This window comes from Amblyomma maculatum, chromosome 1 (assembly GCF_055883805.1).
Source record: "Amblyomma maculatum isolate TAMU_Amacu chromosome 1, ASM5588380v1, whole genome shotgun sequence".
NCBI lineage: Eukaryota > Metazoa > Arthropoda > Arachnida > Ixodida > Ixodidae > Amblyomma > Amblyomma maculatum.
In genome coordinates, this window is record NC_139344.1 from 11,555,704 (window position 1) to 11,572,722 (window position 17,019).

General features: G+C 43.8%; 1 protein-coding gene across 1 annotated transcript in view; it reads left to right on the forward strand.

Annotated features, from left to right (window-relative positions):
* LOC146201659 (nose resistant to fluoxetine protein 6-like) overlaps positions 1–16,162 on the forward strand; it is a 35,148-nt gene extending 18,986 nt beyond the window's left edge. The window contains exons 6-15 of the mRNA XM_084583376.1: positions 810–995; positions 2,085–2,178; positions 2,274–2,375; positions 4,292–4,457; positions 5,965–6,047; positions 9,666–9,788; positions 10,349–10,469; positions 12,739–12,925; positions 14,047–14,189; positions 15,216–16,162. Coding sequence (XP_084439502.1) covers positions 810–995; positions 2,085–2,178; positions 2,274–2,375; positions 4,292–4,457; positions 5,965–6,047; positions 9,666–9,788; positions 10,349–10,469; positions 12,739–12,925; positions 14,047–14,189; positions 15,216–15,569 — 1,559 coding nt within the window. The 3' untranslated portion in view covers positions 15,570–16,162. The remainder of the gene's footprint in view (positions 1–809; positions 996–2,084; positions 2,179–2,273; positions 2,376–4,291; positions 4,458–5,964; positions 6,048–9,665; positions 9,789–10,348; positions 10,470–12,738; positions 12,926–14,046; positions 14,190–15,215) is intronic.
* The last annotated feature ends 857 nt before the right edge of the window (positions 16,163–17,019 follow it).

Genomic DNA, 17,019 nt, shown 5'->3' on the forward strand with positions numbered 1-17,019 from the left:
CATTCATAGAGCGCATTCGAAACTCGAAGTTAATAAACTGTATGATACTTGTTATAAAATATCAATGGTTTAGCACCGCCTTTGCCAAAAGTAAGAGAAGCCGCGTCGGCTGCCAGAGCAAGCTTAAAGCTTAGCAAAGCTCTACGCCCTTCTGCGCAGACACTGGCTTGTTGCCTACTTGATGAAGTAAACATCCGTTCTCGCTCTCCTTCTGAATGGTAGCCAATGCGGTGTGCGATATCCCTCGTTGAAGCGGGGCGAAGGCGCAGGCTCACGTCAGCCAGCTTACACTAGTAGCCGGAAGTCAGGATCACCACTGGAAAGCATAGCACAGCTGCTCGGTCTCAAGCTGACGCCGGCAGGCAACGCGACCGGTCGGTCACTTTTGGCAAAGACGGTACATTCTATAGCCACGATAGTGATGGCATGATCCAAAAATCACCAGATATGTACCCAAATTGTGTAACTGAAAAGACTAACACTGTTTCTGATTTCTTTGTAGCTTAACCAAACCAGCTCCTTATTTCTGCAATTATAACGTCAGCATGTAGCTAATTATGTAACATAAAGATACGAGACCCATCTATTCCATCTTGAAGAAGGTGGACACCTACGACGGCTTTCTTGAACTTTCGTGATTGACGAAATGTTCATATCTGCGCCTTCCACCTTGTTTGTCCGGGGTTACATAGGAAATGTGAGTTGAGTTAAAGATTAAAGCGCTAGAGAAAGTGTCCGGCGTTTTCATCAATTTAACACGCACCATCATCTCTTTCTACGCCCCACCCCTTTTTCCTGCCTGCCAGCAGTACGAGTTTGGGCGCCGCTGAGATTGCTCATGTTCTTCTCGGCGATCAGCAATACGAAGCGGCTCCTCAAGACCACGGCCCGAGCAGAGAACCGTAATATAGTTTTCCTGAGCGGTTTCAAGATTTTCCTCATCTTCTGGGTCATCTACGCGCACTGCTACGTCTTGATACAGCCAGAGTTTGCTCGTAAGCACATTTGTTTTACTCAGCCACGTACACTAACTAAGAATAGCCCTATGAATCGGCGCCTTTACAAAAGTGCTAGGTCACTAAACTAAAGGTAGCCTCATGGAAGGTTTTCAGAGGGAAGAAATCTTCTGGTCGGCAATTTATATGGAAGTGGGCAACCGCGTACAAAGCACATGCTGTTTTATTTACCTATAAGCGATAAGTACAATATTAAATGTCGTAATTTGCCACCGACACAACACCTACACTGCACAAAAAAAAAAATAAATAAAAAATGGCCAAGGTCTTCCTACAATGAAGAGGTACATTGATTTTCTGATAATTACTCTTCCCTCCCTGCCATTACATGCACTAGTGTTCTTCTCTTCTGCATCTGGGAATGTCCCACTGAGTCTGCTTAGTATGGGATGCAGCCAGCGTAGGTTGCTTGCATTGGAAACACAAAGCTTCATCGCATGCGCAATATGGGGCTGCCCCATATACTTCTGCAGGGTTTCTCAAACTGAGTTCGGCGGGCTGATTTTGTGGGTTCCGCGAGCTCCTACAGGACTACTTCCTCCCCATGTCCGACTTCTTGCTACGCTTGAGGACCAGGCACAGTAGAAATAAACAACCATGAGGAACGCCTCAAAAAGGATACTAATCTTATGAGTCAAAATCAGCGATATTTTCACTACAAGCTGGTTGAGCCTCTGTGTTACCTTCTATAATACCTAAAAAATTCAGCTTGCAGTCCAACCCGCAATTTACCCACTGCCAGCGTGCTACCGATTCGTTATCTCTCCGTATGTTGCCTTTTGTACCAAACATAGCGCAAAGGGGGGCTATACAGAATGCCTGATGTACGTAATCAATAAAGGACGCTGCATTTGTTTTTCCCTAGAGTTACACCAGAAACGAGTGCGCTGATGTCAAAAGACGCCTGGAAACAACCTCCTCTAGGTGATATTAAAAAAAAAAAAGTCTTATTTAGAGGAGTATGCCTCTTTGAAACAACCCTATAATTAAGAGCACGCATCAATGTCCGCTTTATTCGGCTTTTTCACAAGCACTCCTTTGCACACCATTCATCCATTCCATTTCCAGGAAGCCCGTTCGTGTTCGTCGACCTCTCATCAAAGGTCCTTTTCCAGCTTATGCTCAACGGCCTTCTCAGCGTATCAACATTCCTATTTTTGAGGTAGGCATTTAATAGAGGAATAATGCTGTTAGAGAATAATTTGATTTATTTATTGCCAAGTTCTGATAACTGCCTTCTTGCTTCTTCTGTTCCAGCGGATTTGTTATGTCTTACCTGATGCTGCAGTCACGTGCCGTACTTCGAAATCAAAACCCAATAGCCATTTACTTAATTGCAGCCGTTCGGCGATACTTCCGGTAAGGCCAAACTCGATTCCTCATTGGGTTCTTTCTTTTCCATGGAAATACAATTTATGAAATGTAGTTTAAGGAGAAAATATGTAAGATAAAACTGTCCATAATGGCAATGCCAGGCGTTAGATTCCGAGCACTTATCATTAGCAGGCGCACGGCTTTTAAGTGCAAATGATAGAGACGATAGATCCATTGCAAATTTTTTTCATCCTGTATCACAGCCTGTTAAAGAGAAGAGCTTTCCCCAACGCTTAAACTATATCCGAGAATTGAGTGCAAGCTCATTAAACAATAAGCTTCTCTCAGCTTTTTAGAGAAATGCTGATTTCGTTGAAGAAATTGTGACCGGGCGCAGACAATTGCCATTAGAACGTAGCGGTTATAAGTGATAGATTTTTCTTCGCTGCAAATTACTTCAAGAAACGGCACATAGCGTTCTTTCCAAAGGTGTTTCCGATGATTGCGTCATTTTATTGTTATCCAAAGGAGGTTAGCAGATTCCTGTTGCTTTTTTGACAACAACGTCGCATGTCGCGTCACTCTAAAATTTATAGATACAACTTTTCATACATTAAATTGCAGTTTGAGAGAGATGATAACGAAAGCGTTGCACAGCCACGGGGTTACGTAAAAGCTCCGCCTGGATCGACCCGGCCTTCGGGCAGTGCAGGGGCGGGCCAGGCTTTCGGGCAGTCCCAGTCCCATGCATGTAGCGCTCCACACCGGGCCACCCTTAAATGCACTGTTTCACAAGGCCTGGACTTGAAGTTGCGGACGCGGATATGGCTCGAGCCGGTACATAGACATTCCAGTGTAATACTTTGGATTCCCTATGGCTCCAGCGGCAGACTCCCCGAGGTGGATAAAGAAAAAAAAAGTCATGATTTATTGATTTTTTTAGGTATATGTTGATTACTGCGCTCAGACAGGTGTGTTCAGTTGCCACTATGAGGGTGCACCCCGTAGAAGAAAGCTCAGTACATTTTCTCAATAACTACGCAGGCTAACATGTTATAGAGCGACGCTTCTTAGTAGACTGTATGATACGCCTCGAAAACCTCCCTTTCTCATTCGCCCGCATCCGTAAGATAGAAAAGCCTCCCGCGGCAAGAGGTATCCCATATTTAGCCCACAGCCTTTACCATAAGAATAATGACATGGTTTTAAGGAGCACAAGGCGTCTGTTGCGTGAATGTTTGCCATCTGCCGCATACAAGCGCCTCGAACTAGACTAAATTATACGTTCATCAACGTTCAAGGATTACTCCAGAGCTATTTCCTGGCAGGTCACTGAAAGGCTACAACCTCAAAGTTACTTCTGTAAGATGCCACATCCAGCTGTCGTGCGGTAATAACAGAGCACACTCAGGTTTCTCCTCAAAGCTTGTGTCTGTTTCTTACAATTATATTTCAGCCTTTCAAATGTGGTTTGCAGCCCTGCGGGACCTGTGGCTATCTGAGCCAACTAGAATGATATGCGCCACATAAATATTTTCCTCATAGAACGTCATCCCGCCATTGGTGGCCTCAATAACTCGGAAGGAAAAATAAGTAGTGTGCAGTAGCTGCGCGTAAGATACACTAACCGATAGGGCGAACGACATGTTTGCGAACGGCGGTGTAATACTTCACAGCAGGTTTCCGCAGTTTTGGTTTCGTGCGTATTTCCTTTCCTAAAGTAAGCAGTGAAATAATCACTCATTGTATCCTACGAAGAAAAAGGCAGAACTGTCTTTCCAACTGCTGCAAGAACTGCGTGTGAAGTGATGGAGCACCGCTGAGGTATTTGAGAGACTATTTGTCGTGCTTCTGCAGCCGGGATTAGGCGAAAGAGCTGGCTCCAGGAGCTGCAAACAACTTTTGAAACGGTGTGTATACATGATTTTGCTCAGCCATTCATATCGTCGTTTTACACGCAGGTTGATACTGCCCGTCATATCTATGGTGATGGCGTGCTTCCTGCTGCCATACTTCGCAGACGGCCCCGCCAACCACGAACTTTTACAGCAACAAGTGAATGGTTGCATAAACCACTGGTGGGCTGTGCTGTTAAGCTTCAATAACTTCTACCCCGTCGACAAGATGGTGAGCATATACACTCTGCCTAGCTTTACAGCACGTACAGCTATATGCGATCAATACGTTGACACAAATAGCGTGGTCCGGGCCGACCTCACTTTTTACGCACGCAAACGGTCCCGGATAGGCTGCGCCCCCATAAGCTTTAAAACAATTTAGATTAAGAACCAACTAAGAACCGATACCGTGTGTGACTTACTTCCTATACATAAAAAAAGAACATTCCCCTATGCTTTCCTTTGCGTCACTGATAGTTGGCTATATTTTTTCATGTATGAATTTTCACAATGTCCTACTCCTAACGCGCTGACCCATTTTCGGTAAATGTGTAAAATCTGGCGAAGAGGCGAAACACGATAGTAACCTATTCTGCACTTTGTGCAATGAAAAGGTAACTTAATTTTGTTGGAAAATGAGAGTGGGCTCTACTGTAGGGTCTCTGTCAATACATTTACCCTAATTATACGTTGATACTAGTTCTCAGACGTTTACGCGCTGAATTCGATGTTTTCTGTTACACGCAACTACCAAGGTTCTTCATACGCTTCTGTACTAATAATATTGTTTAAAGTGCACTATGTTACGCTTCTGGCACTGATGCAATGCTCGAAGGATTTCTGTCGTTGTCCAAGCAAAAGCTTTTTGGCAGCATGCACAATCTAGAATAAACAGGTTTTCGGGGCGAATACTGCCTTGGGCTGATTTTGATCTCTGGCGAGAAACCTGAACAGTGTTTTCAAGCAGGCCAGCTTATTTTCAGTGACAAAATATTATCTTTTGTCGAAAAAAGAAACATCTGAAAGTAATAAAGTGCTATGCTAATATTTCCTATTTTCCAAACCGTGCGCTCTAAATCAAGTATTTTCTCCCTCGTTCTTAAAAAGAAAGCGCCAACCACTCCCTGAGAAAAAGTAAAACTTGAGGTATTGAATGTTTACTCGTTTTAAAAATTTAAAGAAAGAAATGCTCAGCTCACAGTCTAAGCCCAATATCAATTGTCACCGCGAAATAATGCGTGAACAAACGCACTGAAACGTGAAATTAACAAGAAAAAATAATTTTTTTTATGGAGTCTGAATACCAGTACAACTGAGTTTTTAGCTTGAAGCAGAGTTCTTACCAAATGGTCTAGAACGTCTGAGGCCCACAGCAGGATCTTTCACTTAGCATTCCTTGTCAAATAATATATTGTTGCACGTAGAAATCGTGACGCGTTGTAGTGGCTTATGTTTCTAGTTATTTACAGCTGTTCTTCCCATGGCTTCATCCTGTCGAAACCAAATATCGACGCTTAATGCTTTCATGGCTGGCATGAATATGTTCCATTGCCTTCGTTTAGACCAGGGACAATGCAAACTACATAGACTGTAAAAGTCGAGTGCTATTTACACGCATGCAGAAAAATGTAAAATGTTTCCGTTCACTCTATTGCACCGCATTGTGTTCAGCCGGTATGCAACTACAATTGTAAGATTTATTCAACACGTTTTTTTTTTTTTTCGGCCTTTTACAGTGCATGATTCACCTGTGGTATGTGAGCACGGATGTACAAATTTTTCTTGTCATAGCTTTCCCGCTCAGCATCCTTTTTGTGAGGTAAGAACGGGCTCTACTTACACTTCTCCTTGGCTACTTCTTTTGTTGCTCAGTTATAAAATGTGTTTTCAGCGTTAAAATAGCAGTACACAATTACACAGTTGCGTTATTGCAGTATATGATATTTACGAGACAAATTATATTATTGCGCCTCTTTGATTAAAATATTAACAGATTATTGTATAAGACGTTATAATGATAACCAGACCTTTCTATTAAATAGCACCTGTCTACTGATATCGGTGCGCTTGAAGTTCCAATTTCGGGTCTGAGAATTTTCATCAAACCAATGTTTGAGGAGTTATTTTCTGGACATGTGTATACATACATTTCTCTTAAACATGACATCTGAGCCCAATAATCTTCAATTCTCGTTGGTGCTGCTTATCATTTTATATTTGCAAATAATTTAGGTAAGTAGGCAGAGAAACTTATCGCAAAGACGACGAGAAAGGCCATTGTTAGCGCAGCCGTCTTGCGCACCACAGGCAATTTTTGTTTCAGGAATAATTAACTGTTTAATTAGGGTAACTTTTTTTGATTCACCTAATATTGACTTCAAGAGAATAAATGTGATTTGTAAAATTGGTGAGTCCCTTCAGGAACCGTCATTCCATTTATTTGCGATAAACAAAAGTCGCACGTGTCGCACGCCCTAGCTACAAAGAACCCGCGAAATGCAAAAAACACTTAAGTGACAAGCGCGATCGCTCGCCACGGTAGTGCTATTCTCAGCCGTGGATAGAGCGAACCGAAAAATCACCTGCGGCCGTGACGGCCTAGTTTCAGCGTTAGGCTGAAAAGTTGGTGACTGCTGCAGCCCGCTCAGCCAGCTCGTCGCGCTCGCTCCAACTTTCATCGTCACATACGCCGACTGGCTGATGCAGGCGAAGAAACCACCGCAGATTTATCGGCCTGCCACCACGAGGCCTTGCAGCGACGGCCGCAGCTGATTTCGTTCACTCAAGACACGAATGACAGCAGCGCAATAGTGACGCACGAATGCGATAATCACGTGATTTTTTCTTTTTTCGCAATTCGCGGGTTTTTATGCAGCTCGTGAAAACGATACACGTGCGACTTTCTTTACCGCAAATAAATGAAATGATGGTTTCTGAGGGTGCTCTCGAACTGCAAATCACATTTAGCGTCTAAATTCAATATTAACAATAACAAATTCTGAGCAAAAAGTCATGCAATACAGTTTCGACTTCTCCCATCGTAATCATCTAGGTCTCGTTGTAATTGTGGACAACCAAACCAAATCGGCAGATATCTAAATGCACCTACGCCGAGGTGGCACAGTGGTTAGGACGCTCGACTATACTATTTCCAAGGATGCGGGGTCGAATCCCGGTCTCAGCGGCCGCTTTTCGGTGGAGGCGAAAAGCCAGGCGCCCGTGTGCTGTGCGATTTCAATGCACATTAAAGAACCCCAGGTGGTCTAAATTCCCGGAGTTCTCCCCAACGGCGTCTCTCATAGCCTGAGTCGCTTTGGGTCGTTAAACCCCACAAACCAAACCAGATATAAAAATGTAAGATTAGAGCAGCTTAACTGCAATGAGACAGGACATCTGGGCTTCCACTGTCGTGGCAAGTGCAGACAAGATCGCTTTTAGACTATACTATAGCAGCAACAAGTACCAGGTTAGGCGACCAGAGCATCATGTACACTTTTATAGCCTTTCTGGATAAGCAGATGTGTTTCTTGATCTGCTTGTTTCTGTAATGTTTCTGCTTGATTGCTGTTGCCAATGTACGGTTATATCTCTGCCAGTTCTTCTTGTGCATCGATGACCTCTGGCGCTGCATGGTCATACACAGACACAACACACACGCAAGAGAGAGAGAGAGGGGGAGGAGTCGTATAGCCAACTAGCCCACTCGCAAGTACTACTGAGCTTTATTTCTTGTGCTTATTAATGTTTTTCGTATATTTAATAAATTCCTCCAGCAATAGGCTTTCCATAAGAGTTCAGCCCAAGAGCCTCGTCTATGGCCTCATGCTACTTTATTTCGCCGTCTGCCTGTATTTTGTGCTATTGTCATCTTCAATATACAAGGTTGTGTTTGTTATCTATTTAGCCAAACAACCATATTTATTTCCAGCGCTGTGTATTCATCGCCCCAGACTGCATTTCTTTTTATGAACCACGATTTCAGATAAGCTAGCATCTATGTTTTAGCTACAAATCACAATATGCCTAAATGCGGTTGTCGTATGGAGTTTTATCAGTCCTCTACCACTCTACCTCGGGTAGAGAGCGCGGATCCTTACTACGCAGTTGCAGATATGTTTCTGACATCAGAAAGCGACTCGTGTATTTACAGGATGTTCCCGCTTCGTAGATAACGTTCTGAGAACTGAATAGGATTTGAGAAAATGAAGACCTCCTTAGGTGATTCACGATTCTTACCCAGACAAGAAGAGTATTATTGCTATATCTGATCTTAATTATAAAACTGATTTTTTTTTTTCGCCAGCATTTGATTCAGCGCTCAGTAATCGCAGTAGAAACGAAGACACCCCACGAGCCACCAGCTGATCCCTGTTGTTGCTCTACAAGGGGGCCAAAATTACACGCACAACAAACACCAAAGCCGTATTTCATTCATGCATTACCAAAGCAAATATTTCTGTTGAAGCGTGCGTTGACAGAAAGTGTCAGCAGCTGAAAAATTAAATATGCTTGAATTCCCGCTGGACAAGATGTGTGATAATAAATATTCTTCCAGAACATAAAATCGAATAAACAAGTTTGTACTCACGTCATAGCAAGGCATCATACAATATTTCCTTGCTCACTCAAATTGAAACGAAGTCCAAAGAGGACGAAACTATATATGCCAGCTTACGGTGAATTCGCCATTGCAACAGTAGGCGCTTTTACGCGCACAACCTGTGAAATAGTTATATTCTTTTTTTTTTCATTTACATTCTCGTATTTCAGCCCATGTGCGCAAATAGATAGGCGTTTGGCTTCTTTTACTATGTCAGACTCATCGGATTTACTCTTCTCTATTGGCCTTTATAAATAACTAATGTAGCGATGTCGTCAGCGAAGATTAGGGCTTAGATTTCAGTGGATTACTCTTTATATTGCTGACTTGCACTCACTAAAGAACTAAGCAATTCGGCAGCGCCGATAACATCGATAGTGCTCGGCGGGCGTCGAACTATGAATTTCCGTTGCATTCGGCAGGGCTCAATTTAAAGTCACCAAAGGAGCGTCTAGATAAACATGCGAAGGATGGCAACCTGGAACATTGAGTAAACGAACGCGAACGGCTGTAATCGTTCTAGATGCATCTCGGTGCACCTTGTGCGACAAAGAGAATGATAAAGCCGTGTCTCGGTGGCAGCGAGCATGACCAAGATCGTTCCGTGCATTAATATCGCTGTGATAAGGCCGCATGCTGGCGGCTGTTGAAAACGACAATAAATAAAGCTTTCAGTGGTTCACGGCAATAGCAGCTGAAAAATGAAATATGCTTGAATTCTCGCCGGACAAGATGCGTGATAATAAAGATGTGTGCTTATTGACTCCGTTGTGGAACATTTTGGGCATTGTTTAATGTCTCACTTCAGCTTCAATCAGTGTGCTTTATTTTATGCAGGCATCGCATCTTAGCACTGTTGATATCCGGCGTCGTTTCTCTAAGCTTCTGCATATTGGTATCACTGCAAACTCACTTCTGGCACCTGCTTTACTCAGGAACAACAGCCTCCAATGATGTCGTGTAAGTATTCTTGCCCCGTAATATTATCTCTAAAGGTTCTCGGTGGCTTCAGCGCGCTGTCTTGACTGTCATTTAAAGAATTCCTCGAATCAGTCCCGGCCAAAATTCAATTCTGTTGAAAAAAAAAGGAAAGAAAAGGAAAAGACAACAAACCCATTCGTAAGAATGAGGACATGTTTGAGCGCGCTTCATGCCCTACTTTTTGACAAGAGCCTAAGAAGTAGATTGCCCGGGATTCGATATTTATAACTTATCCATATTTTGAAAGCAAACCTTATTTTGACCCACGTTTTACCATCGTTTTTTTTTTCTCCACGAAATCCACCGCAACTGGACGTCATAGCCGTTGGCGCTTCCACTACTTCGAATATTGATGTGTGATCACATGCTTGATTTGATGGGGCCCATTTTGTGCTGAATTAGCTCTTCGATTTCTGCGTAACTGTCATAACCTGCAAGAAGAAAACGCGAACAAAATGTGAGACCTCAAAACACTTCTGCCAGACTGTACCTGAGACATCAATAATACAAAAATTTCATTCTTTCATATCCTCTTCTAGGCGGCTTGTAGAAACCATCGAATTGGTTTACTTTCGACCATTCACACACGTTGCAACCTACGTCCTGGGTGTCGTCATGGGCTACGTTGCCATCGAGTATGGCAAGGCAAAGATCGGCGTTGTAAGTAACTTTTATCACTTATATTTTGCACCTTGGGATATTAACAAATAGATGCAGATGCTCGATTTGGCTTGAAGCTTCGTCTAAAAAATGTGAAATACAAAAATGCAGATTTTCGGCAGATTATTTGTCCCTCAGTTCCGTTCAGTTCAGTCGTTCAGTCGTGTCCGACTCTTCGTGACCCTATGGACCATTTCACGCCACGCTTTCCGGTCTCTCACTATCTTCCTAACATCACATAACTTCATCTGCAGTGCCTCGAGGATGCCATCTAACCATCGCGTTCGCTGCCTACCCCTTCTCTGGCGACCGTCAACCTTTCCCAACATCAAATCTTTCTCCAGCGACTCCTCTCTTCTCATCAGATGACCAAAGTAGCTGAGTTTTAACTTTAGAATTTGACCCTCCAATGAGCAGTCAGGGTTTATGGTCGACAATATCGACTGATTTGATCTTCTGGCAGTCCAAGGAACTCTCAAGAGTCTTCGACAGCACCACAATTCAAACGCGTCAATTCTTCGGCGGTCAGCCTTTTTCACAGTCCAACTCTCGCATCCATACATCACAACTGGAAAGACCATAGCACGAGTTATACGGATCTTGGTGGGCAGACTAATGTCTCTGCTCTTTACTAGGCGGTCAAGGCTAACCATTGCTCTCTTTCCCAGAAGCAGGCGTCTCCTAATTTCATGGCTGCAGTCTCCTTTCGAGGTAATCTTGGAGCCCAAGAAGAGAAAATCTGTCACAGCTTCCACTTCTTGTCCATTGATGCTCCAGGACTTGATAGGGCAAGACGCCATGATCTTTGTCTTTTTGATGTTCAGTTTAAGCCCAAACTTCTCACTCTCTTCTTGTACGCGCATCAGAAGTCTCTTGAGTTCCACTTCACTTTCTGCCATTCAAGTGGTATCATCCGCATATCTAAGGTTGTTGATACGTTTTCCAGCAATCTTCACTCCATATGAAGACTCGTCCAGACCGGCCTTCCTCATGATGCACTCTGCATATAGGTTAAATAGGCAGGGCGACGGTATGCAGCCTTGCCTCACTCCTTTCTCAATCGGAAACCAATCGGTAAGACCATGCCCAGTTCTGACTGTGGCCTCTTGTCCTTCATACAGGTTCCTGAGGAGACAGATGAGGTGAATTGCAACTCCCATCTCTTGGAGAGCTTGCCACAATCTGCTGTGATCTACGCAGTCAAACGCTTTCGCATAATCAATAAAGCAGAAGTAGATGGGTTTCTGGAACTCTCTTGCTTTTTCCATGATCCAGCGGAGGTTGGCAATTTGGTCTCTAGTTCCTCTGCCCTTGCGAAATCCAGCTTGCACGTCCGGAAGCTCCCGATCCACATACTGCTGCAGCCTACCTTGGAGGATTTTCAACATCCCCTTGCTAGCATGCGAAATAAGTGCGATCGTGCGGTAGTTGGAACAATCTTTGGCACTGCCTTTCTTTGGAATGGGGATGTAAACTGACCTCCCTATAGATGGTTATATTTTGGTCTGATTCGTTCCACAATTTGCGATTTGCCCAGTTGTTTCCTTTTTTTTTTCCTTCGGTGAGTTGCAGCAACTTTCGAAAAAAAAAATTGTCTGGATGTCGTATCCTGTGCATCTTTGTGGACAAACGCGCAAGAACAAAATAGTAAATATTCTTAACGCATTGTTATCAGGTTGCTTGCTCGAAAGTCAGAATCATGTCGATGATCATGTACCCAATTAGGACTTGAATCTATAACATCAACGTTTCTAGCTGCGCTCTACTTTTAGCTGTGCTGTCTGTTCCTCCAGGTAGAGAAGCCTGAGAGCATGAGTTGAACGCGGCATCTCTCTTAGACGTTCCCAGTATTTGCTCACGTGCCACCAAGAAGAAAGGACATCTTCGTTTGCACCAAATAAGACAAAAAGCGGGACGCTGAAAATGACAAGCAAGAGCAATGTTCCAAGCTCTTCCCTTTAGTCTCGCCCTCCGTCTCCCTCTAAAACAATACGAAATAATGACTTCACACATCAACCTGTTCAAAATTAGCCATTCCTTGTCAAGAGTCCCTATAATAACGGGTATGACAGTCTCGGAAATTTATTTATCGCATCTGTTGTCTAAGCTGCTGTTTGAGAACATGTTCTCAAACGACACAATGTTTAGCGCATGCACGCAGAGTTTTGAGTATTAAATTTACGGAACAAAGGTAATTCCAGATAGCAGCCCGATATATTGCTCTGAACCAATAAAGCAGCCTAGTCTTCCCCTCTTTTTTTCCCCGTAGCTTATGCAACTCGCCCAGTGGATCATATCGCTGACACTTTGTGGTTTCGTGCTGTTCATCACCCTCCCGTGGAATCGAGGAAATCCACCGGATGACATTACCACGGCGGTTTACGCCGGCTTCCACCGCCTGGTCTGGTCTCTTGGTCTTGCCTGGCCTACGTACGCCTGCGCCACAGGACGCGGAGGTGAGCATATTGCCCGCAAACGGACTGATTCTCGCGACACGACCTATGCACAGGCCACCTTCAGCCATGGATGTTGTGGAGAAGCCTGAGTTTTAAAGTGTCCTGCTGCTTTCTATATGGATCATGTAGCGAAAGCCGGCCAAGTGCAGACATACAAAAGTTACTTACTATTTGCAATGGAATCCGCATGTCCATGTGCAGTCACATAGTATTACACATTCAATTACATTTACGCGAGTACCTAAGCACAAATATAGTAACGGGAAACAATTTGCTCTCTTTAGAGAGATATAAGTCGCTGTTAAAAAATTCATTGCCTGAAGGGAGAAAGTCCATGGTCTTAAATTGAACATAAATCTGTCGTGGCTTTCTCAGCCTTTCTTATCACAACTTGAGTAAGAATAACAACTTATTTTGCGCTGCACCTTTTGTTAGGCAGCTGAGCACAATGAGAACACCTTAGAAAACGGCCTTTCAACTCTCTTTCACTTTGTTAACTTGCATCTTCGTGTTTTGGGGTGAGCTGAGAGTTGTTCCAAATTTTTGCGATAAACAGCCCCGTCTCAGGTTAACAAACTGCAGTCTTAATCAATGCACCGGGGTCCCAGAACGTCTCCCAAAGACCCTAGTAACATTGCTGAAGCGGCTCTTTGGTTCTGACTGCAGCGAGCACTGAACGTTCATGATAACACGTCTGGTTTGAATACTTGTTTATGTTTTATTGGGTTTAACGTCCTAAAGCGACTCAGGCTATGAGGGACGCGTTAGTGGAGGGTTTCAGATAATTTTCACCACCTAGTGTTTTTAACAGGGACTTAGGTCACGCAGTACACGGATGCCTTGCTAGGAACGTCCCGCATAGAAATATAGTCGCTGAGGCCAATATCGAACCAAGGTTTCCCACCTCAGAACAGGCTAACCACTTATTGAACGCAGTGGGGGGTTCGAATCGTGAACATCGCTGAGTCTAATATTTTTATAAAACAGAGAGATGTATATGTGAAAAAGGAAAAAAAAACAACTAAGGAGTAAAAGCCGCTGTAAAGCTCAAGAATTGCTGTCTTCAGACGTGATAAAGTACCATCTCGCACTTAACATGCGCCCGTTGCTTTCTCATGCAGGCCTGCTGAACGCCTTCTTCTCGTGGAAGGCATTCATCCCATTGTCTAGGCTCGTCTACTGCGTCTACCTCGTACATGTTCCTCTTCTCTACCTCCGCATGGGCATCATCAAGACGCACATCAACCTGAGCGAATTCTTTCAGGTGAGCGTTGAGCCTTGGCATTCGAGAGCGCCACTTGCTTCTTTGCGGTTTTTTTAAATGGTACATTGGCTGATGATCAGAATCCAAACGTGTGCCAAAAATTTCTAATATAGCTGGAAAACTTCAAACAACGATAACAGTACATCGATTTATCGCAAAGTAACGGCATCATTGCCGAGGCAAGAATTATATAAAACAGTACCGTATGCTCGGCAGCACTAAATTATTTGTCTTAAGCAAAAAAAAAAAGTAGTTTTGAGAGCACTGCAGAACCTGCGCTGGAGAAATGCGAAATACTGAGTTGTGGCACTAAACGCGTTGGCATCTTTTTTATTAACGGCTAGATGATGTAAAAGATGCCTTCACCAAAATGCATGCGTTTTCAGGACAAGGCTTTTATTGCTATAGCAAGCAGTACAAGGCCCTCCTGATGTGCTTTAAGACGACGCGTGCTCTTCCAGAGGGCGAGAATTCTGGTATATGATGATTACCTTACTGCTGTGCGAGTGCTCTCAACCAAAATGTCTGCTAAGCTTCGTGTGTGCGATATGATTAAATATGTTTGTTTCCCATTTACTGACATTAGAACTGCCTTGCCCCGTGATTTGCACAGAATACCTACCCAGTACATAAAAAAATACACAGTTAATGCGAAGTGGAGTATAGTTCCGTTCAGGTCTCCGTCCGCACTCATAATTCGCCAGACAACCCCCGTTACTGCTGACGAAGATACGCATTGCCAATATCAAAATGCATTATTGTGGCGACTATATAAAATTAGCCATCAGATGCCGTCTTCATGGATGTTAACGCCTGCCGAAGTTGGCCGGTTTTCTGCTGACAGCAAAATTTTAAAGACCGTCTAGCCGCTGTCAGATTTGCATGGAGCTGAGGTTGACGTGTTTATGGCACCTATGCAGCTGATGGTGGAGGGGGGAAGAAAGGGGGGGGGGGGGCTGTCTATCATGATCCAAACCCAGAGTTTCAACAACCACGTGTTAATAAACGGAAATTTCGCTGTTCCAGCTCAACACTGCCATCGGCCTGTTCGGTATGAGCCTCTTTCTGGCTTACCTGCTCTACCTCTCCACAGAAGCGCCCGTGCAGCGTTTCGAGAAGCTGGTTTTTGAGGGAAAACGAAAGGACGCCATCATGAACACCGTCAAGAAGCCCGCATCTCCTCCGTCGGCTAAAATGGCTATCGTCGAAGTTGAGACCAAGAAGGTACCGCCCAGCGATTACGTGGACAAGAAACCGACGCTTAATGGAGAATCTGAGGTCAAACTGACCATCGAAAACGATGACATAAAAATGGCGCTGAAAGAAGCTGGTGTCGACAACCAGGCCTTTCAAGCAGACCCTGAGAAATCAAAGCTTTGATTTTCGCTGAACAGACGTCGACTGAGGAAACAAAAGCGAGAAAAATCGGAATGCGTTATCTCCAACGATGTGACTATAAGAAGCTCAGTTATACTTTCATCCCCGTTAATTCGGTAGAACTATCGTAATACCATTGCCTCTCCCCTGACGTTGTAGGACATGTCTCGGTGAATTAAGTGGTCAAAGTAGCCAATGCTAATGCCGTGAGCAAACGCCGTCCCGACAAGCCTTCAGGACTTGTAACAGATCTTCGCTTTGTCCGCAATTCTCTTGTAAGTGACCCTAGCGCATTCTGTGCCCCACGCAATTGGTATAGCTATAACCGAAACTGGACAGTTACTCACTAGTCGGAGGTACCTTCGAAGAAATATTTTTGTTTCAAGCCCAGTCTAAGGGTCAACATTCATTGAGAAGCGAATTGTGATGTGCGACTAGCCCTCCACCGTGTTTTGTGTCTTTGTGCGCGTACGTCTATGTGTGAGTGTGTGCGCACTCGCGGACGTGTTCGCGGGAAGGCTGTCAGCTATTCATGCGAATTGGAATAAACACCATGAAGCATGAAAATTTGCGAAACGAAGTGCACGCTTTCCGTATGTGAGATGCAGTGGTCCAACGTCCGAGTTCTGTTGGTCCTCTTTCACCTTGTAAATAAAAGCGGAATGTACCACGTTCGTCTCAAGACATTTTATTCCCACTGCTCTGGGCTAGTAAGCAGGCAATAAATATAACATCTACAAGGCCTGCATAAACTGGCTCAACCTCTGGAATGTCCACGTTCATTTGCACGTCCTTTTTTTTTATTGTTGTAAAAATTGCACTTTGCTGGCAAGGAATGGACTCGAGAGTTGTTCTCTGCGTGTCTTCTTTGCTTACTAAGAAGTCTCCTTAGGAAGAAGCCGTAGCTGGCCAAACCGCCTTTTCGACTTCATTATGTGTTTTTTATGTGTCCTTTTAGCATTACTGAAGTTTCATGCGATACTACGTTGGAGACATACATTGATGTTCTGATCAAGGTAAAAGGCGCGTTCGTCCTGAACACGTAAAACATTTAGTCATATTAAGACGAACAGAAAGAACTGCAAGACGAACAGAAAGAAAAGACTGCCATTTTGTCAGTCGAATCAAAATCTTTAACAAAAGCCACGCTTTCAGACTACCGCTACTCTAAATGACTATCAAAAACTTCGCAACATTTTAAGCCATGAGCCCAAACGCCCAAGACTACAAGAACCCAGCAGCTACGAGAGTCCCTATAGGGTCAATATATTGTTAATTACGCAAGCTGTGATCTGATTACAAACTTCGAAATTGTTGATAAGCAAGCAACAAAATGACAAAAAAATCAAAGAACCACATGCGCTTACGAAAATGCGCAGACCTAACGGTCCAAGAGATAAAACATGGAATAAATGTTGCGAAAAAAAATCAATGCTCTCAAAAACACTGCAGC